The 22,818-nt window shown below is 37.5% G+C and overlaps 1 protein-coding gene and 1 long non-coding RNA gene across 3 annotated transcripts in view; both read left to right on the forward strand.

Annotated features, from left to right (window-relative positions):
* Window positions 1-22,818, forward strand: part of LOC134802301 (pikachurin-like) — a 161,321-nt gene that overhangs the window by 100,330 nt on the left and 38,173 nt on the right. For both annotated transcript variants that reach the window (XM_063774887.1, XM_063774896.1), the window contains 2 exons: window positions 6,251-6,395; window positions 19,088-19,265. In XM_063774887.1, coding sequence (XP_063630957.1) covers window positions 6,251-6,395; window positions 19,088-19,265 — 323 coding nt within the window. The remainder of the gene's footprint in view (window positions 1-6,250; window positions 6,396-19,087; window positions 19,266-22,818) is intronic.
* LOC134802929 (uncharacterized) overlaps window positions 1-22,818 on the forward strand; it is a 205,425-nt gene that overhangs the window by 80,829 nt on the left and 101,778 nt on the right. The gene's annotated exons all lie outside the window — the stretch shown is intronic.

The raw sequence follows: 22,818 nt of genomic DNA on the forward strand, positions 1-22,818 counted from the left end.
CGTCCGTCTGTCACCAGGCTGTATCTCACGAACCGTGATAGCTAGACAGTTGAAATTTTCACAGATGATGTATTTCTTTTGCCGCTATAACAACAAATACTAAAAACAGAATAAAATAAAGATTTAAATGGGGCTCCCATACAACAAACGTGATTTTTGACCAAAGTTAAGCAACGTCGGGAGTGGTCAGTATTTGGATGGGTGACCGTTTTTTTTTTGCTTTCTTTTTGTTTTTTTTTTTTGCATTATGGTACGGAACCCTTCGTGCGCGAGTCCGACTCGCACTTGCCCGGTTTTTTTTTACTGTCCTCAAAGGCAGCTATCGTACCATACACGTTTCATATGATTTTTCGATAAAAAAATTTTTGATGATTTTTTTATAAATTTGGTCGGACTGCAAAAACTGCCAGGTTAAGGTGAGGCCGACCAAGACATACGTCAACAGGCTTATTTTAGCTATTATAATCCGTTTGTTTCATTCTATTTTTCGATGAGGTAAATTGTAGCTCTCACGTGGTACCACAAAATTGGTCGGACACAGGAACCTGCCAACACAGGATTTGACCAACCACTTTTTTTTTACTGTCCTCAAAGGCAGCTATCGTACCATACAAGTTTCATACGATTTTTCGATAAAAAATTTTTGATGTTTTTTTTATAAATTTGGTCGGACTGCAAAAACTGCCAGGTTAAGGTGAGGCCGACCAAGACATACGTCAACAGGCTTATTTTAGCTATTATAATCCGTTTGTTTCATTCTATTTTTCGATGAGGTAAAATTGTAGCTCTCACGTGGTACCACAAAATTGGTCGGACACAGGAACCTGCCAACACAGGATTTGGCCGACCACTTTTTTTTTACTGTCCTCAAAGGCAGCCATCGTACCATACCAGTTTCATACGATTTTTCGATAAAAAATGTTTGATGATTTTTTTATAAATTTGGTCGGACTGCAAAAACTGCCAGGTTAAGGTGAGGCCGACCAAGACATACGTCAACAGGCTTATTTTAGCTATTATAATCCGTTTGTTTCATTCTATTTTTCGATGAGGTAAATTGTAGCTCTCACGTGACCCAATAAATCTGGTCGGACTGCAAAAACTGCCAGGCTAAGGTGAGGCCGACCAATTTTTTTTTACTGTCCTCAAGGTCAGGTATCCTACCATACAAGTTTCATTCTATTTTTCGATGAGGTTTTTTTTGATGAATTTTTGTCCAACGTTTTTGCCATTTGTACAAAATCTGCCAGGTTAAGCCTAGGCCGACCAAGTGCGTTGGAAGCTACTAAATGTCAGGTACCTCTACAGGGTAGGTATATTCTATTTTTTGATGAGGTTTGTTTCATGCAGCCGGCCACCGGACTATAAGTTAGCCGGTAGTTTCAAATCGCTTTTAAAGTTAAATACCTTCTTTGTATCTTAGGAAAATGATAATTGCCGTGTTCCCCGTATTTGGCCGATTGAATAGAGGTGAATTTCAAATGTTTTCAATTTTGAAAGTTTTCCCAACGATATCTTGTTTTAAGTTGCGTAGATACAGAGATTGTAATATGTACAAAGAAATTTGAAATTTTCAACTATAATAGTCTGTTCGAGAAACGGAAAACGGTGAAAAATATAGATAATACTCCTAAAAATACGTGTGATACCTCATTAGATTCGTAATGATGTCTAGAAAAATGTATTCGAAGCGTGTATTAGCACACAAAAAATATCAAAAGTTATAAACAAAAAAAGGGGGAAAAAAGTAGATATTTTTTATTTCCCTAATATCTCAAAAAGTATTAATACTTAAGAAACCAAAATTAATATTATAAAAGAGGAGTATATTTACAATCAAACATTCCATACTTCCAGAATTGTATCTCCATTATTTATACTTTTTATTCAACGCTGAACACAGCCCTCCGCGCCTCATTTTAGAGAAACGCGCGCGGCGTGAAAAAACGGTTACGTGACATTAAATATAATTTTAAAGATATTAAGTATTTTCTCGAACAGACTATAACAATTTTAAGCAACGAAAAGGAATACTTTTCCAGTTAAAGATATTACGTAACCAGATATTACGTACATGGTCATGCCTAGTTTCAAGTACACCTACTTCATTTTAAAAGCATAAAGGTAAACAGTTCTATCGTTTGAAAGCGTATAACTGGGATTATAAGTATGGTAGCCGCTTTCTGGCTGTGACTCTTAAAATGTTTTGACTCGAAATAGTAAACCAATACTATTAATAGCGGCAGCTACATACTTAATTAACATAATAGGTAAAATTTTCTCTGACAAGAGATTTTGCAAACACTCGCATTTTACTCTTAATTATCTGAAGGCTAGAATTTAGCCCTTAAATCCAAAGCCCGACTAGCTACATACTAATTAATAGTTGCCGAGCCAGGCTCTGTTCCGATAATAACTATCGATTTTATATCAAGTATGTACCTACTCACTGCAGGCTTTGGCCGAAGGGATAATAGCTGTAAGCTTAGCTCCGAGAAGATTAAAGAACCGGCCTGTTTTTATTTCTGGAAAGTGTTTTTTGATTTAGTTACTTAGAATTCCGTACTAATTTTTTTCGCTGGTAGGCTCTTTGTAAGATAAAACACCGTAAACCAACAAGAGAATCGCAAACGCAGCATAGTTTCGATATGGCATAGTTTCCCTAGGTTGGAAGGATAAACACGACAATAAGTATGTATTTGGATATAGTTGTCAAGCGAACTCTTAGGATATGAATAACCAGACATCGCTTGTCAGGCAAAAATTAGAGTCTACCTATATGACACTGTAGTAACGTGTAAAGAGTGAGGGCTAATAGACAGTACTCTCTCCAGGCGGTTGTTATGCCTGGGGATCGAAGTCCACTAAGAGTTAGTCGGAAGTTGTATACATATAGCAACTGGCATTTCCGTAAGCCAGCCGTAAGCGCGATGTAGGTTTTTACCAAATTTTACCAAATAATTAAAATTCAGTTATTTTCGAAGTGGATGTTGTTCGCCCCGATACGATAAGTACGAACGCGATGCAATATAACATCAAATTGACACCCATTTGTAAGTGCGAATGGTCTACGGCCGAAGTTAGCCAGCTGATTAAGCACCCGTCACTTTTTAACGGAAGCTCCGGCCCGGCCCCGGCCCGGTCTAGCGCGAGTCAACCTTTACCACATTTAGGTCCAAGAACCCGACTGTCGGGTACACTGTTCGTAGCGACTACGCGCTCCATATGGCGAAACCGTGGCTACGCGCTACGAGCGTAACCCGTAGCACTTAGTGACAATACAGGCAATTAATTGTGTTAATAAAATTGTGTCCAGCAGTTAGACGTACAGTTCTTCCCAATCGTCCGAATTAACGCAACCATACATTTAGGTTCCTCATCAGTCGTATATAAATTACAAGCATTGTTCGGTATGCATAGTTCGGTATGCATTGGCTAGAACGCTAGCCTTCCTAACGCCAGCTGTTATAACAAAAAACTAGTGTGTCTATGTCAATTCTTGGGATTAGTTGTCAAGGGGACCCCAGGCTCCCATGAGCAGTATACTGGGATAACGCGAGGAAGATGATGATAGTCACTCCAAAGTAAACTATAAATCAAATATAAAATACAAATTAGCTTGGAGCAACAAGTCAGAATTTCACCGATAGATTTATCTTTGTTCGGTTCTAAGTATAATCGCAATATAAAACGTTGCAGAACAAACAGGATGCTACCTTTAATATTTTAACTATAAAATGTAAAACTACTCGTACAGCACGTTGATCTGAAATCGATAGCTAGCCGAACAAAGCCGTGCTGGCTGTAACTGTTAATTAGTGCACGGGGGATTATCAAATTTACTCCAGCTTTTACACGAAATGATTTGTTTTGCGGAATTGCAGTTGTTTTGATTTGCTGATTCAGCATTTTTTGCGTATTGTCCTGTCGCTCGCATGTTAGTTTTCCTAACCGTCCCTGCTGAAATAGAATGGCGTAACAAGTAAACCGTAGGTAGTTTTTTTTTGTGCCGACTAAATATCGCAACAGTAAAAAGATGCTACGTAATGCAGTTAAGTGCGTCACCTTAAGTCACTTGTCGAATCATGTCCCACCTCCACTCATGACTCGTGTCGTGGGTAGTGACTGAATGAATTTAAGTGTCATAGACGATTACATACTTAATTTTATTGACATGCATAGGTACTTAAAATTGATTTGATATAAATATATTGATTAATGACAATACCCTCTCGCTTAGCACTGAAAAGCCAGATTTATACGGATTACGGATACTTACTAAAATCTCTTCCTAATGTAATTTTTAATAAGGGTTTTTTTTGTATTGAAAGGACTTGTGTATAAATCCAGAAAAACATTTCCGTCAGAATATCATAAGTACGTATATAGTCTATAGTGCGACATAAAATAGTAGAAATTAAATAAAATGGAACTAAAAAATTTCCATGCTAAATTGTTGCTATGTTTAGCATTTTATGTCAAAAATGTGACAGTTACATAGGAAGTGGCGCCCTCAATAATTTTCTACAATTCCTTGTCGCACTATAAGTAGTTACAGTACAATTGTAAAACGGCTTATCGTAATTGGCTAAAACCCGTTAAAACAGCAACACCTTTAATAGACCGCCCGTGGACCTTATGCCACGTTGCAATAAGGTTGACCCGCGAATTATTAGATACCTGTGCCGCCTTAATGTTACTAAGTTAACATACTGATATAACACCACTGTGCCCCTTAATTAGTCCGATGCAGTATCACAGTTCATTTCGGCTTTGAGCAATTAAATGATCGGTTTTGTCGGGATTTGCCGGGATTTGGCGTGCGCTGTGCGTGGACTAATGGTGACTTTGCTTTGACGCATTTAGGCTAAATAAATCTGACAGGATTAGGCAAAAACGACCACAGAACCCATAGTGTAAAATTCATTCGATAGGCCCCGTGCATGAACTACTTATAAGGGGCAGCATAGGAGCCGTCAGATTTTTGGCGCGTGGCGTAAATGTCTCGTTTATGCTTCCGATGTAGCCCACAAGATGGCAGAACCTACTATGCACAAGTAAACGTACCGACGAGAGCGGTAGATGGTAGCACTTGTTTTGGCAATGTACTTACATGTGCACATATGTTTCCGATTCAGGCCACAAGATGGCAGACCCTCCAACGCGCACGCTCCCTTATTGCGTTAAGTCTATTTTTGTATGGGATTTTGGACGGCGCGCCAAGCGAGACGTTTGGAAACTCAAAATCCCATACAAAATGACACTTAACGCAAACGCGTTAAGCGAAATTCACACTAGTACGGTTACCATCAGTTTGTCACTGACATAAACGCCGTCGAGAACGTAATTTACTTTCTATACATCCCGTTTGCACTAATATGCGAGTGCGAGCGAGATGTATAGAAAGTAAATTACGTTCTCGACGGCGTTTATGTCAGTGACAAACTGATGGTAACCGTACAGGGGTACAGAATAAATGATAAAGGTACGATTAAACCAGAACTTGACGCAGAATATGCACAATGACGTGACTTACGCGTTGCGTATTTGCCATATGTCATAATGTCAACACTTGTATTAGTACCTATTTTCATTATGTATGTAGGTAAGTCATAACATAACATCCAAAAGTTGACTAAATGTTATTATTCAGAATCGACTCAATACAAATTCATCATAATTTTTCAACTAAATATCTCTGACATTGATAAATTACTGGTCTCGTTGTAAAATAATATTCACAACGGACTTTTAAAAATTAATATCGATTATGTCTGGTCCGTGTAGAAAGAAATAATTTAGTTTTTGAAGGTTGTTCGAAAGTCGTAGACATTGTGATTGTGACACGTGTCGCATCTACGATGTAGCGATGTCATAAAATTAATAAAACATAAAAATTATCAAAGTATTTGAAAGAAATTGAAAGTCTTACTTTTTTTACACACTGACGTCAGTAGGTTAGCATGAACCTTTTTTTAAATGGCTAGTGTTAGGAAGAGGTACACCCAGCTGTAAAAGTGCATACCCACTTTAAGAATGCATTCCATTCATAAAGTGGGCATGCACTTGTTCAGCTTGCTGTACCTACATTGATTTATATTAAAGATACACTGAGGTACACCGACAGTACGGTACAATATTTCATGTTTCGTTAAAATTCTTAAGGTCCACCCGCCATCTTGCCGCTCACGAAGAATCCATTAGGATTGTATTAAGAATGTATGGTAATTAGTAATGTGTTGTCGTCCAGGTTCGACTGCGGCAGCGGCGCCGGCGTGCTGCGGTCACCAGAACCAGTCCGCCTCGGCCACTGGAACGTGATCTCCGTGTACCGCCACCGCTGGGACGCTTGGCTGCGGCTGAATAACGGCAAGCGAGTGCGCGGCCGGTCTAAGGTAAAGTATACATAATTATATTAGTAAATGTTGTCGTCCAGATTCGACTGCGGCAGCCGGCGTGCTGTGGTCCCCGGAACCAGTCCGTCTCGGCCACTGGAGGGTCAAACAGAAAAGTGTGTACACGTCTTTCCTGTAGACATACACAAAAGTTAAGGGCTAAAAAGATTAATTTTCTTATTTAACCCTTATCCACGTGAAAAGGTACTCCTTTTATTTAGAGAACTATGATAAAATCATTACCTACATGCCCACAACCTGTTAACTATTGCCCACAGGAGAGAAAACTAGTGTGTTCGCGCGAACTGTACATTTTTCTCTCCTGTGGGCAATAGTTAACAGCTTGTGGGCATATCAAATAACTTTTTCCGCAAAAAAATCATTTGACATAGCCAAATCTAATATAAATAAGCCCATTAAGAGAGAAACGGGTCATCACATTGTTTCAAATAAATACCCATGCCTCCATTTTATATCGTATATTTTCTTAACAAACACTTTTTCTGAGAACAAAAGTTACAAGATAAATACAATATTATAGCTACAAAGTAACTAATTTGGAGCGTCTTCCGAGTATAGGTATACTGAGGCGAGCATTCTAAGAAAGGCGAGGGATGTTATAAAAGCAAATGCAGTTACGTCCTTTTGTATGAAACAGTAAAGTTTTCCTTTGAGGAATTTTCAGCTCGTTAGCGATTTATTGCAGGGTATTTTATAGGCAGCTTTGTTGGGGCCAAATAAAAATTCAATCAGCTTCATAAATGGTAGTGAAAACATTCTTAGTGGTGTTTTTCCAGTTTTTTAGAAATCAGAAACGTCCTAACATAAGGTACGTTAGGATGTTTACAGAAATAAATCTATTAATCACAAAAAAAAACAGATATACATCCAACACAGCTCACTACTTTTTAACACTTAAGGATGAGTTAGGAGACTAGAACGGTCAGGGTCTGAGTCGAGCCGAGGCGTCCGACACTTCAGTTGTCTATAGAAAGCATCACGTGATCACCGATCGCCCCTCATAGAAAACGAAGTCAGTCGGCCCGGCCCCGGACCGTTCTTGTGTGAGTCAACCTTTATTCGCTGCAGATAAGTCATGCGTCTTTCTATTACCCAAATACTTATCAAAACTATTTGGGAGTCCACACTGATAAATAATTAAAACGAGATCGTCATAGCCATAACGACGGGCAGACAAACAGGTAATAGGGTCATTAAAAGCCTGAAAGCACAAACAAAACTGCAGCCTCGCTTCCCGGCCTCATTTCTCATTCACCTCGATTAAATTCAACAGCACATTTCTGGTGTTATTCGAGTGTTTTAAAACAATGAGGTAATTCTTTATGCTCCGGCCAGGAAACGTCGGATTTAAGGCTTTTGCATAATTTAATGAGTTTTTGTTATTTACCGTGCCGGTGTGATGGACAGCCTTATGTGCCGAAATTGCATGTTACGTGCAATGCTGCATGCAGTCGAATATTTATTTTAGTGAAATTTAAGCCGCTTAGGCACTCTCATGGCATTGTTGATTTTCAGTCGCTATATTAACAATATGACTGAATTTGGCGTGATTCCAGCGTTTAATGGCTTTAAAGGATGACTCGCGACCGACCGGGCTGGGCCCGCGCCGAGGCGTCCGACATGTAATTTTCTATGACGGCTGATCGGTGATCACCTGGTGCTTTCCATAGAAAACGGAGCTCCGGAAGCTCCGGCTCGGCCACGGCCTGGTCTAACGTGAGTCATCCCTAATGCAGTATTTAACCTTTTTCATCCACTAAGCGTGCAAATCTTTTGTGTCACCCTTTTACCTTTCATTATGTTACTTGTGCCTATGTACCTATTGCTCGTATAATTTCTTTTTTTACCGTGTTTGCAAGCCTGCGCTCCCCTTGTTACGTAACCCCACTGATTGAAAAACGTCTGGACCCACTGATTGAAAAAAACTGGTTATTAATGTATTAGCTTTCCGCGCGGATTTATTTCCGCAAACACATTTTCAACCCCTTTTGAACCATATTAGGGGCTGAATTTACAAATGAACTAAAATATTATAGTAAGTATGTCTCACAACAGTTTAAATTCGATTAGCACTATAGTTCGTTTTTTTAGCATTAGAAAGAACTTCAAAGAAGGTAAGCGATCTTGACATGTCTTTTAATTGAAAAACGCTTTTTAAAAATCAATAACTATTACTTATGAAAGCAGAAGAATATAAATGATCGTATTAGATTCATAATTGTTACATATTTGCCGTGACTTATTTTTAAAATGTGTTTTTCAATTAAAAGACACATCAAGATTGTTTACCTTATTTCTAATGCTAAAAAAACAAACTATAAAATTATTATTTTTCTAATATTTTCTCTTCCTTCTAATTTCACGTCCCTACTCAAATCGTTCCCGTTACAAACTTTCAACTCCTTTTGACGGATGAATTTTATAAACGCTGAAATTACTATTCTCGTATTTTACAAAAATGTTTTATCACAGTTATTTATGGCACGTATTTAAATACTACCGGTCAACTAATTAATCGAATTTGGGTAGTTTAAAATAATAGAAATGGGTACTAAAATTAATAGTGTGGCAACAAAAACGGAGCCTTAAAATATATCAATATGAGTTATATTTTAATGCCGTTACAACTTTGGTTTATTTTTAGGCAGGTACCAAATATTTATTTGGCAACTGAATTATTATATTAGAAACTATTTATGAAGTACATTTTAAAAAGAAAACGGCTATCTATTAATTTGAAAATGATGTTCTTTTTTAAATATTTTGTTTGGTCACTACACGGTCAACCTAACACGCTCCTCCTCGCTTCACTCGTCGTCGCACCTATCTTTTGACTCTGGAATAACACAGTGGTAACTATTGAAATTAGTAATTAAAAATTTAAAGACCTAATGGTATAATGGCCATTAGGTGTTTAGGAATTTCGACTATAAGTATAGTAAGTATAGTAGGGTATTATTGGTAAATACATTTGTGGTGTTTTGTGGATTAGGAAATTTGTCAATTTAAGGTACTAGGTATATGCATATGTTTAAATTTATATAATTTATAAATTGAGTATTTAAAGGTTATGTATCTGTATATGTACAAAATATATAAACAACCAAATTTTATGATCGCTTTACAATATTAGTTGTCAATTTATTATTTTAGACGCCAACTTATCAATTCAAGTTCCCTATAATTTTTTTGGGTGGCTTGATTTTGCTGCCAGTTTTTTAATAATATGATGCTTAAATTTGAGGCTAATATAAATTTATAGGTGCTAAAATATTAATGCACAGTCAAATTATATTATTATATGCCCAGTGAAAGTTCCTGTTTAATATTTTAGTTGCCCGGTTAATAATAAGCCGTTATTTATTACGAAGTTCTAACTTCCTAACTTAAAATACCTACAATTTGATTCTCATATAAACTTTCATCCCCTTTTTAACTCCCTTAGGGGATGAATTTCCAAAAATGCTAGAGTTACGACGGCATTCAGTTCCGCCAGTGGTTCTAAAACGATGGTTCTCCGACGTGGTCTCCATTTTTTTATACTGAACTGTTTATTACTTTACTCGTGACAGGTTTTTGCAGTGGTTATATAGTTACATACACCGAAAGACAAAATGTGACACATTTTAAAGGACTTCTCCCAGATATCAGACATCAGACTAGGTACTCAAAAAGCAAAGTTTCGATTTCGATATCCGTTACTAAAACGGTTTCTGCGGTTTTCTGTAAAGGCTTAGGTACGTATAAAAATACATCAACGATCTTTCACAATCGGGTTTTGAGTCATCAAAGAGTGCTGATATATTTTTTAACAGGATTTTTAAATTTTTAACAACGGAGATCTAACAATGCCTTTTAATAGAAGAGATGGGCACCCTGGGGTACGTGCACAGTTTGAGAAACGAAGACTCGGGCGGTGTTATAAGTAGGTAATAGCAATTTGCAGGGGTATTGTGCTTTAATAATTAATTTGAAGGGTGTCGTAACCGAGATCTTTTACATTTTCCACGACGCCTATTCAACAGTAAGCAATTTAATAATTTAACTATGAATATCGGACAAAAAAATATTCTAAAATGTGAGTTGTGACAGGTTTTAATTTGATTTGCAGTCACATAATATTTCATGATTGGTGTAATGCTTGCTTAGTTATGGTTTTCTAAACCTTTATTTAAAATCTACTTTTTACAGCAGATACGGATCCTAAATAAAAGTTAAGTCATAAACCTCTATATATTATAATACATTTACATTATAATACAGCTTGCTATAATGCTTTTGCCATGCTGTCAAACAAATATACAGATCTATAACATATAAAACTTTCGTGTTTTGAACACATATTAATCACAATATCTGGGAGACCGAGCTTTGCTCGGAAAACATTTAAAAACTCAAAAATGCGCGTTTTCCCAGAGATAAGGAAGATGGGTGTTTTCGGGGCCGAAAAATCGATCTAGCTAGATTGATTTTTCGGCCCCGAAAACCCCCAAATTTCATCGAAATCGTTAGAGCCGTTTCCGAGATCCCCGAAATATATAAATAAATATACATGAATTGCTCGTTTAAAGGTATGTATTAGATAGATTTACAACCGGGTCTACCGCGAATTTACCGACTTTAAATAAAGGTAACAAAATAAATTCGCGGTTTGTATATAATGTAAAAAACACATCAGCAAAAACACACTATACCTAAATAAAATATCACAATTCATAGTTTAACTAGAGAACCCTAAAACGAGCATTTAAAAAGTTATTAATCTAAGATTGAGTTTGTTAGTTCAAAGTGAAAAGGCCTGCGGCTTGGATTATCCACCAAAATTGTTATAAACGTTTAAAATAGATTCGTTAGGGCTCTCATACTATGTTGGGTGGGTAAAGTTACAAACTCAAAACTGTTTGAGGTTTTACGAATCATATTTTGTTTGGTCAACTATTTCAGTATGCAAAGTTAAAATTGTTTGGAATAATATCAGCCGTTAGAATTTAGAAATAATTAACCTAATATTAAAGAGAACCCTCGAATGACGTTGTTTAATTTATGTATGTATATGGTAATCGATAAAAACCTTTATCGAGTCCGACAAAATTAATTAACCAGAGTATCAATTTCGGTTTTAATGAAAAGTAAACATATCCTAGGCCTAGCCAAGGTGACGATCGCTTGCGCTTCGCCATCGAATCGCTTTGTGTCTCTCTATCACTCTTCTATATTAGAGCAACAGTGACAGTTGCGTTTCGTTCGCTACGTAGCGATGGGCATGCTGTCTACGGGGCCGGATTCTGATAGAAAACCCGTGGTATTGTACCTATCGCTTGCTGACGTAACTGCTTAATAAAAAATTGTTTATTATTTTTCGCTTAACATACATCATTCAGCCTATATACGTCCCACTGCTGGGCACAGGCCTCCTCTCACTCGCAAGAGAGCTTGGGCTATAGTCCCCACGCTGGCCCAATGCGGATTGGGGACTTCACATACACCTTTTGAATTTCTTCGCGGATTTATGCAGGTTTCCACACGATGTTTTCCTTCACCGAAACGCAAATGGTAAATATCAAATGATATTTCGTACATAAGTTCCGAAAAACTCATTGGTACGAGCCAGGATTTGAACCCGCGACCTCCGGATTGAAAGTCGGACGTCATATCCACTCGGCCACCACCGCTTTTCGCTTAACATACATTGGGTAGCAATGGGGATCGCTTAACATACATCAGTACCTATCCTCCATCATTGGCTTCCGTTTTAGATTTGGAGGCTTTACCTTATTCTGGCTTATAAGATTCAGTACGGGAGAACCCAAAAAACTTTAACGGGGTCCAAACTGTCAACAACTCATCCGGAATTCAGAAACTCGGCAGGTTGCCGCTTTCAACTTTGGCGCCTGTTCTCGTCATTTGACGGGGGATTTTTCACCCTGATGAAAATCAATAACACGGACGGGTTAACTTTAACCCGGGTAACGGGTAACTTTGAACCGAAGTTCTTATCTGAAAACGATGAATTCAGCTAGTTTTGACAGAAAAGCGTATATTTATTTATCAACACTACGAAAGATTCATTAAAAAATAAGTCTATGAAATTATCGTACCTAAATTTTTATTTTCTATTTAGGCTAGTCGAAAATCCAACATGATCTCAGAACCTTTAGGGCCACTTGCACCATTCACTGACTCGGGGTTAACCGGTTAAACCTGGAGTTACCGTGGTTACCAGTACAATTTGACGCTGGGTTAACGGTTTAACTTAACTGGTTATCCCCGGGTTAGTGGGATGGTGCAAGTGGCGCTTATTATTGTTTATTAATAGACTTAAGTACTGCCCGATTCGGACTTTAAGATACGTCAGTTAATAGATCTAGAAAAGATATGGATTAGATATGTCAGTGTCAAAAGTGACGTTTTTGTTTGAAGAAATGTCACATTTGACACTGACATACTATCTTAATCCATAATATCGTTTCTAGATCTATGAATTAACGTATCTTAAAGTTCGAATCGGGCCGATATACAGGATGGCTAAAAAATAACTGCATTCCTATTGCCAGGGATGTTTTGGGATTATAACTGAGCAACTTTTACTATGGGATCAGGCCCGAAATCGCGAAAAAAAATGTACCCTCCCATAGCAAATGGACCAGCCTAAATGTATGAATTTTTTTTTTCGCGATTTCGAGGTTGGTCACATAAACTCTTGAGCTTAAGTAGTTTTATCATAAAAAAATTAAAAATATTCATAATATTCCTTAATTTAAAGAAAATATTAAAACCAAGCAGGACCATTTTACGTTTTATTAAAATAAACTGTTGAGAAGGGTAAGTCCAGGGTGTCAAGGGTTTAAGGGCTATAAAAGCCATAAAGATGTGTCTAATTTGGCGCGAAGCCTTAAACATGAGTAATGAATGAGGTTGGACTTGGTTTTAACCGACGTTAATTCCTTACTTATGATAGTTCTTTATGAATTTATGATAGAGACGGAGACAGTCGTGCTTGTACATGGACATGTTGTTTGTGTGTACCATATACGCGATTATCTCCTAATCGGATATAGCGATTTAGATGAGGTTTTCAGAAAACGGTGATGGTTTCGTAATTGTGAAAGTTGTGCTTTAATGGTTTTTGGTTCGTAAAAAATAGGGATTTACACCCACAACGTGAATTCTATTTTCGACATTCTTGTTCGTCTGTATAGCAAGCTACTTAGTGTTTTTGTTATAGAAGAAGCGGTTTGAAACAAGGATTAGAAAAAATGTTAACGCAATTACTGCCAGCAACCCAACGAGCGAGCGATCTGTTCGTAGTCGCTTTTCGCTACTACCGGGTTTTCACATGTTATGGTTTTAACATTCAGTGCCACGCGAGTGCTACGCGCTCGTAGCGCGTAGCACTCGCGTGGCACTGAATGTTAACACATTCAATACCACTAAGTGCTACGGGTTACGCTCGTAGCGCGTAGCTACGGTTTCGTCGTATGTAGCGCGTAGTCGCTACGAACAGTGTACCCGACAGTCGGGTTCTTGGTGTTGAATGTGTTAAAACAACTAAAATGTATTGCCAAAAACTAGTTCTCCGAACTATTTTTTTGTCTCAAAAGGTAAAGAAAAATAGATCGTAAATAAATATTTATCAAATATCGTTTTGCTCATTATCCTTTAATTAAGTCATACAAATTAGCATATCACTTATATTCTTTTAAATCTCTTCAGACAAGTAACCTAATTATTTTCTTGTCTGTATATGAAAATTCAAATATTTTTCTTTCTTTTGACTAAGAACGGTCATAAAACCACTAAAGCTATCCCAATCGTAATCCACCAAATTGTTCCTCATTACACGCATCACACGCGTACATAACACGAGTACCCAACGCGCCCTTAAATAGCGTCTGAGGGGCCGTATAAAGCGCTGAAGGGTTAACGGCTATAAAAAGCCGTAAAGGTTCAGGCTTAATTAAGCTTATGTGGGTTGAGACGTTATATGAATATGTGGTTATTTTTATATGATCCCTGATTTAGCGTTGAGAGGTATTGTCTCGTAAGTGTCTGATTTGGAGTTGCCTTTAGACGTAGCCATCGAAACGAGATATAATATAATAAGTATCTACATAACTGTAATAAAGTATAAAAGGTAATCGCTTAATTTCGATGCTGAGCTACGAAAGGATTGTTCTCAATCAGTAAAAATGTGCAGAGAAAATGTCCTAATTTATTTTTACATCCCGTTAAATTTTGTTTATACCTAATTTTGTAACACCACGGACCGTATCATGCTTAGTAACAGAATGTAGGTAGTCAGCATCAAAAATTATCTAAACTAAAGTTCGACTACTTTCACTGCTCCGAATTATTAGATGCTGACTGAGCATTTGATCAACATTCAAAATGTAAGAAAGTGAAAAGACTGTAACATTGAGATATCCAAACCTTAATCGACAAAAATATCAAAGCTATCATAAAAAAATCAAGCTTTATTTCCATCGCTTTTCTTTCATTTCTCTAAATGTAACTTTATTCATCAGATATGAAAGTTCCATTTTCAATGGGAGATGCTATTGCGAAGGCGATCATTGGTGCCTCATTTGCACAGTCCGACTCAAAGGGTTGTGGGAAATGAGCTAGCATTTGGAGGGTACAAGTTGAAACTGGGAGCGGAAAGTAAAAGCACCATAATCATGGAAGTTACCCAGTCAAAGCCGTCCCAATGTCCTCCACGATATCATCATCATCATCTCCTAGCCGGTTTCGGCTACAGCGACTACTTTTCTACCGCTGAGAGCGTCGCTGGTGCGCTCTCAGATGACTTACGTACATAGCCAATTTGCGTGTGCAAATGTGCGGCCACACTCGCTGCAGGTCAGCACCCCTCCGACGTAATTATACGTGATATACGTCTACGATATAGAAGAGATTTAAAGCACTTACCGAACTTAAACTCAAATCGAAGTTATCATAAACTTACGTTCCTATTTTCAATTCAATTGACATCGTGCAATCTCACCCAATCGGTTGTCGCGGTGCATGTGCAAATTGTGCAACACGTCCTGCATAACTCGATTTGTGAACTGAATAGAGATATTAGTTTGTTTTCATTCTACGTGCAGTGCGTGTGTATGTATCATTGGGAATAAGGTTAGAATTTACACTATTGCTTCCAATTTCTCAACATAAGAGGCACCCGAATTTTTAATTCACATTCTGAAATCCTAAAGTAGCGCGTCCAGCCAAATATTATATAGTCAAAAGTCGTCATAGTCATAGTGAGTGTTAATTCACTGCCATAAGCATATCGTCCCATGACGTCCAATGAAGGCTGATGAAATCAATCCAACATAAAATCCGGACTTGTTGAATGGGATTTCTCGCTAGTGCCCGTCTGCCTAATTTACAGTGGAAACGTATTGTGATTAAAAATTACCTATACTGCACAGTAAGGTCGTCAACGTCCGATAGATATCGGTTGTTGTGGATACAGCAACGTCCGAGACTATCGTCCGATCAGTTTTGACTTTCGACTCAAAATCAGATCTAATCTTTATTGGTACACACATTTATTCAAGACTGCATATAGTTCATATCACTTATATCAGATTTCTAGAAACACAAGTTTAGTCTGCGATAAATTAGATTTCCCATTTCTGATCAAATATTATGTTCTGCCAAAATAAATATGATTTCATATCTTCATAGATATCTTCTTTCATCCTCGGCTTAAATAACCTACTCCGCCTTATTTGTTAAATTCAATATTTTATTAATCTTATAAGTTTTGCTAGATGTTTCATCTTAAATTAGTCTGTGCGATGAACAAATTTTTCAGATCTTGCTAGATTGATTTTTTCTCTTGTATTGTATCTAGTTACATAGATATCTAGGCATTGTATTTCATCGACATCGTAAGTTGTGTTTGACAATATCTGGACTCGAGCTTTGTGTATTATTTACGGTTCTGAGTGCGTGTTGGAAGCAAGCGAGATCCCCGACCCTACCTTTCCTGCTATTTCTACATGCAAATTGCAAACAGTAGGTATATTAAACGGTCAATTCGTGAGTTAAAATAAAATTACGAGTACTGATGGCTTCCAAAATTTACCACATAAAAAAATCGGAAAGTATGGGGACCAAAATTTTCTATTAAATAAAAATTTGAATGGAATGTGCGGAAGTCTTAGAGGCGGAAGTGGACGTTTCTTGGACCAAGGATTGCATACTGTGACTTGTGACTCACAATAGTTAAAATACAGATTTTTGAGGACGTTAGTAGCGCAAGTAGATGTTTTAGCTGACTCTCTACTAGTACACTACAGCAGCAGCCGACGAGGCACATCAACGAATTTCTGCAAACGTTTTGCCGTAGACATAGACAATTGGATTTTTCTTCCACAAGAACGGATCCCTTGACAAAGCTCGTTCCTACGCCGCTATTTGTATTAGGACAGACGGCTGTATTGAAGGCGTACCTGGCTTTATTTATACAAATACATTCTAGTTCTTTTGGAGTTCACTCGTCTGAATCATATGAAAATTGACGTTATCGTTAAAAACGGTGTTTATTTATTTATACTGATATAAACCGACTTTGAACTGACTAAAATTAAATAACTTACCAATAAAAATGAAAACATATCTTCCAGGCATAAATAACACAAGTTGGTTTTCCCATTTTTTTTTAATTTTTGAACTAACGTTTTTTGGACAGTTTTACTACTGTGCCTAATGTATTATTTAAATATGTAGGTATTTATACTATTTATGTGTGTATGGTGTGTTTACTAAATTGCTATAATTTCTATATATAAATTGCTATAATATATAACTAATTGTTTTTGTTCAATTTAGTTACAACCCAGCGGGGCACTTTTAATGACTACTATTATTTACTGAAAATGTATGCATACAACTTTACCATGGCTTCGTGGTAGGAAAAGCCTACGAAGTTACAGCAAATTAGGAGCGTGGCGTGCCGCCGCCACATCTATCACGTCTATCGCAGTTTATTTTATCTTCCCTGGACTTATGTTCCCAACGTGCACAAAATTCATCGCTTCAGTCAAACCAGAATACCTAAGTGTAAATTGTCGGTACGCGTACTCCAACCAAATCTGAATCATGGGACGATTTTTGATTGGAACGGTTCGGACGGCTGTCTCGGACGATCGTTTGCATACATCAAACGTTTTATCTTTGCAGCGAAAATTAAGCATTCAAGAAAATATCTTGGCTACGGCCCCTCGTAGTGATGTGATGTGTGTCCCTAATATATGTGTGTGTTATCGTAGATCACTCTTATACTGGTTGGCGTTAGCTTGGTAAAGCAAGTCGAACAGCGACGAAAGTTTAAAACCTGTGCTGGCCGCCGAATGGACTGCCTCGCATTCGATGCACGGACAGAATTAGTAGAAATATATTGTTGATGCATGACAGCATGATACTGGGAAGGTTAATTAACCTCCTATGTTTACTAACAGAGGAGGACGTATAATATACGACTTTGACTTTTACTTAACACTTGTGGTGGATATGCTTTGTGCATGGGGGCGTTATTTTAAACACAATGCTGTGTAGTCTAAGATTGCAGTTAGATAACCAGTTAACCACATAATCTGGAAAGTTAGACTACCACCCCGTAACAACAACAACCATTATACCTACTGACGGACGCATAAATGTCATATTTATCCACCTTTTTTGGAATACAAAAAAATGCCATTTAGGGCTTATGATGTACCTACTAAGAAAGAAAGCCTAGCGTAGACCAATAATTAAAGTTATATAGGTACTTTTCTACACAGTGCGACTAAAATTCTGCGCCCTGAAGTCGCGTATATCTTCTGCCTTCAGCCAAAGTAGGCTTCAGGCACCAATTTTTGCATAATGGCCCCAGCTCTGGGCAACATTTGAAGAAGCCATCCTAACGCGCGGCAATTACGCTAAACTTTGCTGATAATACTCCTCCGTGGAATGTTCATTTAGATTGCTTTAGTTTGAACTTTTTATTTGATGCCTCTTTATGTTGAAGTTACAAATTTAGAAGCCAATATAGGCACTATTCGATTTGTCTGAATGCCATTCGTCATTAGACCAGAGAAGTATAATCTGTGCGTCGCATTTGCTCAATTATGTTAATTATTAGACACGATGGATATGTCACTTCGCTGGCCCAATATTACAGGGTTCTAATGTTTCACTTTTATCGAACTGAAATTTGATCATTGTCATAGTGACATTAAGTCGAATTTCAACTATCTTGAAAAAACCCTGTAATATTGGGCCAGCGACTTGTGGAGAGTTTTTTTCAAAATAGCTTATTTTCTATAAACACCATGCAAAACTAAGCCCTTTTAAAAAGACATGCCTCACTTGAAACTCAAATGATCCTTTTTAATATTATAAATGCAAAACTATAGCTCTGTCTTATGCTTTTTTATGGCCAAGCTACCGAATTGGCTTTAATAAAATCTATCTTAAATTACAAGCCTTTAAAAAGCATATTTCTTAAAGCATTATTCTTCTTAAAGGGAGGCCCTAAATTGAGATAGGGGTAATGATACAGACCGAATTCCACGCAGGTGGATTCGCGGGTACATCGATTTACTTTATACTTAATATATTATAATATGGAAACCATGTAACGTCTATCCAATCTAACCTGTTTCTTCTCTCCACAGGGTCTTTTCTCCCGCATGACATTCCGCGAGCCGGTGTGGGTCGGCGGCGCCGGCAACACCACAGGGCTGCAAGGCAAGCTGGGCCTGTCCGACGGTCTGCTCGGCTGCGTGGACTTCCTGAGGATCAACGGAGACACGTACCGACTCGTCAAGGACGCTGTGGCCACGCTTGATATCGGTGAGTGTAGATTACAACTCATTACTCAAATTCTGGTAAAACTTTGTAAAACGCGATGGACCTCACCGAAACATGAACGCAACAAGTAGGCAAATTCAAGAACTCTTAAGATACAACGCTACGTATTTAGGTATTAATATTGCTTTAAGTTTTGAATTGCTCGGAGCCGAGCCTTAGGCCTTAATTTACTTAATTAATTTCACCTTATGTTCCATTAGATCATATTTTTGCAACACTTAAATTTTATCAGGAAACTCATTTCAGTTTTTAAGATACCTAGCTGATATATCTGTCACCCCTGTACGGTCAAGGAATTCGATTTCTATAAAATTTCGTACCTTGTATATGTATAGTCTTGTCATAGTGACTAGTGAGTACCTAACTGAAATTTTATATGTACCTACGAGTATACTATACTATACCTACTCAGGATTGCGGTAAAGCAATCAAGCTTTTACATATATGAAGATGTAGGTATATCACAACACAACTATGTGGATTAACAGAAAATGAATACAATTACACTGATCTTGCATATCAAAGGCAATCAATATTGATACAGGGAATCTAATTTCATATTGGCGTAATACTAATAAGGCCTGTTGAGCATGTTAAGGTTATTGGTTTACCGCGAATAGCATTGAACGCACACAAGATGCAATTAGAAGTGATAAATACACTAATTACTTGACCACAAAGGCATTAGTGGCGAATGGCAAGGCGTCCATTGGCAGTAATATGAAAACAATTGAATAACTTAAGGTCTTAAAGAAAAATTTGGTACATAAGTTAAATTAGGTCCCGATTGTCTAACGACTCTAACGGATATAGGCAACCCGCCCAAGTACTCGTACAAATTTTGAGAAATTTTAATGACCTAGGTTAAGTAGAATACTTAATACTTTTTAAGTATTTAGGTACTTAAATACACTAACTAAATAATTAAACCATTGGCAAAACAAATAAGGCCCACTTGGAAAGTGGGCCGTCTGCAGGATATCCACTATGACGTTTTGTAAAAGTTCCAAATCTTATCTACGCCGCGCCCGATCTCATTCATTTACCAAACAGTACCCAAACTTGGTTCTTATACCCTTTCAAATTAGGAGTGAGTATTGCGTGCGCTATTTAAATAGGATTTTCCTTAATTTGGAAACCTTTGAGACCGTCCTTTGATTTGAAATCTCTTTCGCCGCCATAAGCTTCGGATGAATTAGTTTGATGAGAGATTATGCCGTTAGAATTCACGTTACTTCACGCAGAAGCTTTGGTAATAATCAAAAGTGGCTCAAAATTAATTTTCCCAATTTAAGAAATTTAAGGTTTACAAAATCACGCGTGTGATGTCTTAGAGGTAAACCTTAAGCATCAGTTCTGGAAGTACTACTTTTACAGACGAAAGTTTGGAACTCCCAGCATTTACTCTTTATAATTAGGTATAACCTATTTTTAATAAAAAGGGTCGGTTTCACCAAAGCGTCTGCGTCTGTCACCATATTAGCAAAGCTTTCGTATAATTTTATTTTATGGGAATTTTCACTGCTGTGTGACCTTGATTAGTCCACGAATTGTGGTTGGTGCAACAGGCCCTAAATATCAGCTTGGTATAAAACTATAGACACTTGGTTATACCTATATTTTTAACTTACTAGCGACGCGCCCCGGCTGCGCAGGGGTTAACGAATTATACACTTAAACCTCCTCAAGAATCACTCTATTGATATGTGAAAAACCGCATGAAAATCCGTCCAGTAGTCTTAGAGTTTATCGCGAACAAACATACAAACACACAAACAGACAGACGCGACGGGGGACTTTGTTTTATAAGGTGTAGTTGATAACTCATGCTCTATTCTAACTTACCCAGTTCCGTTTGCAGCTTCACAAATCGATACCTAATATTCACCGGTCATCTCAGTCATATCGATAAAACCAACCACAGATATTCGGACTCCAGATATATGCGATCTATTGCTCCGATACCATTCATAGTTTGTCGATTCAAATACCCATACTCGTGTATCCTCCAATATTGCCGTACGATAACGCAATTTGGTATTCCGAAGCTGTATGATATTGTTTGAAAGTATTGGAGGGCAGTTGCATCCAATTGCATTTGTATTGCGCTTGATTCCCGGTGCCCAATTCGGATTTAATATCTTGTTACGGTTTTAATCTTATTTTGATATGACCTTGAATATGCTCATGCTGATTGGTGCATGCGAAATGAAGTGAAAGTCGTGCGTGAGATATGCGCCAATCACCAAGACCAGGGGTCTCCAAACCCCGGCCTGCGGGCCAATTCAGGCCCGCGACGCGTTCCAATCCGGCCCGCCGACACCCAAAGCGAGTGCCTACTGTCCGGCCCGCGGGAGCCAGGCTCCAGGGGTTCAGCATTCATTGAGAGTGGAACTGTTCTTAACAGCAGCAACCAGACACCGCCTCCCGGCGCAAAAACCGACGGTGGCGCTCGCGAAAGTTTCTGAGGCGCAATATGGCAAAAAAGACCCCTGACCAAGACGATCGTCAAAACCAGTTCAAACCCGTAACAAATGTTCAGTCGGAATAGGGCTCCTATCTCGTATAAACGATACTGCAGAGAAAGGGGCTTATTCTTGAAACTGCATTTAAAATGGTACTTATATTTGTTTTTGTGCTTAGTAGATATCGAATACAGCATTTAATATTTGAGAGATAAAGTCTATTTTTTCTTTCCGTAGACTAAAACTACATTTCATGTGTTGCTAGTTTTTTTACGTCTTATCAATAGTGATGCGCTACAACCGGTACTAACCGAAAATAAACTATTGGGAGATACTTATATTTGTTGATGAAGTGTCTATAACACAATGAATGCATAATCCGTGACGTGCTAAAAGTTTGATACCAGTCAAGAAGAATTCTTAACTACCTATATATTAAGATAAAAATACGGTTAAAAATAAAATTTCTAGATATATCATAAATATTTTAAAGTTAGGCTAGGTTAGCAAAAAACCTGATGGATTACATAACCTCGAAACAATTAAATTCGAATACTTAAATAGGAAGTTCAAAAATATATTTGGTTACGTTACGAGCGTTTGCTTGCTCTTAGAGTTTAAACCTAATTCAAATATTATACTTTTCTGAATGCAGCTGGAGTCTAGCATTAACATTTGTATGATACCAATTTCTTATTGAGATTGCTTCTTATATAGGTAGGTATCGTAATACGTACTTATTGCGTCATAATTCATAATATGAAGACTTAGTTCAGAAATACTGTGTGAGTACCTAATTTGTTTTTCACTTCTCATGCTCAAAAAGTGCACCTTTATGTCGTGCGTAGACGACATAAAGACTAAGACTAAGGTAATCGGTCTCAACGGCCAAACAGTTAAAACATATTGCACAATTTTACTGAGCAATAAAATTGTGTAGATGACAAAACTTGTTATATTATTTTATTTTTGCTACAATTTATTTCTAAATCCGTATTTTCTGTCATTAAATTTAGTAAATCACATAAAATAGGAGTCGATTATCGTTCAAAAATGCTCCGAAATGTTTG

The sequence above is a fragment of the Cydia splendana genome, chromosome 2 (genome assembly GCF_910591565.1).
Source record: "Cydia splendana chromosome 2, ilCydSple1.2, whole genome shotgun sequence".
NCBI classification, from domain to species: domain Eukaryota; kingdom Metazoa; phylum Arthropoda; class Insecta; order Lepidoptera; family Tortricidae; genus Cydia; species Cydia splendana.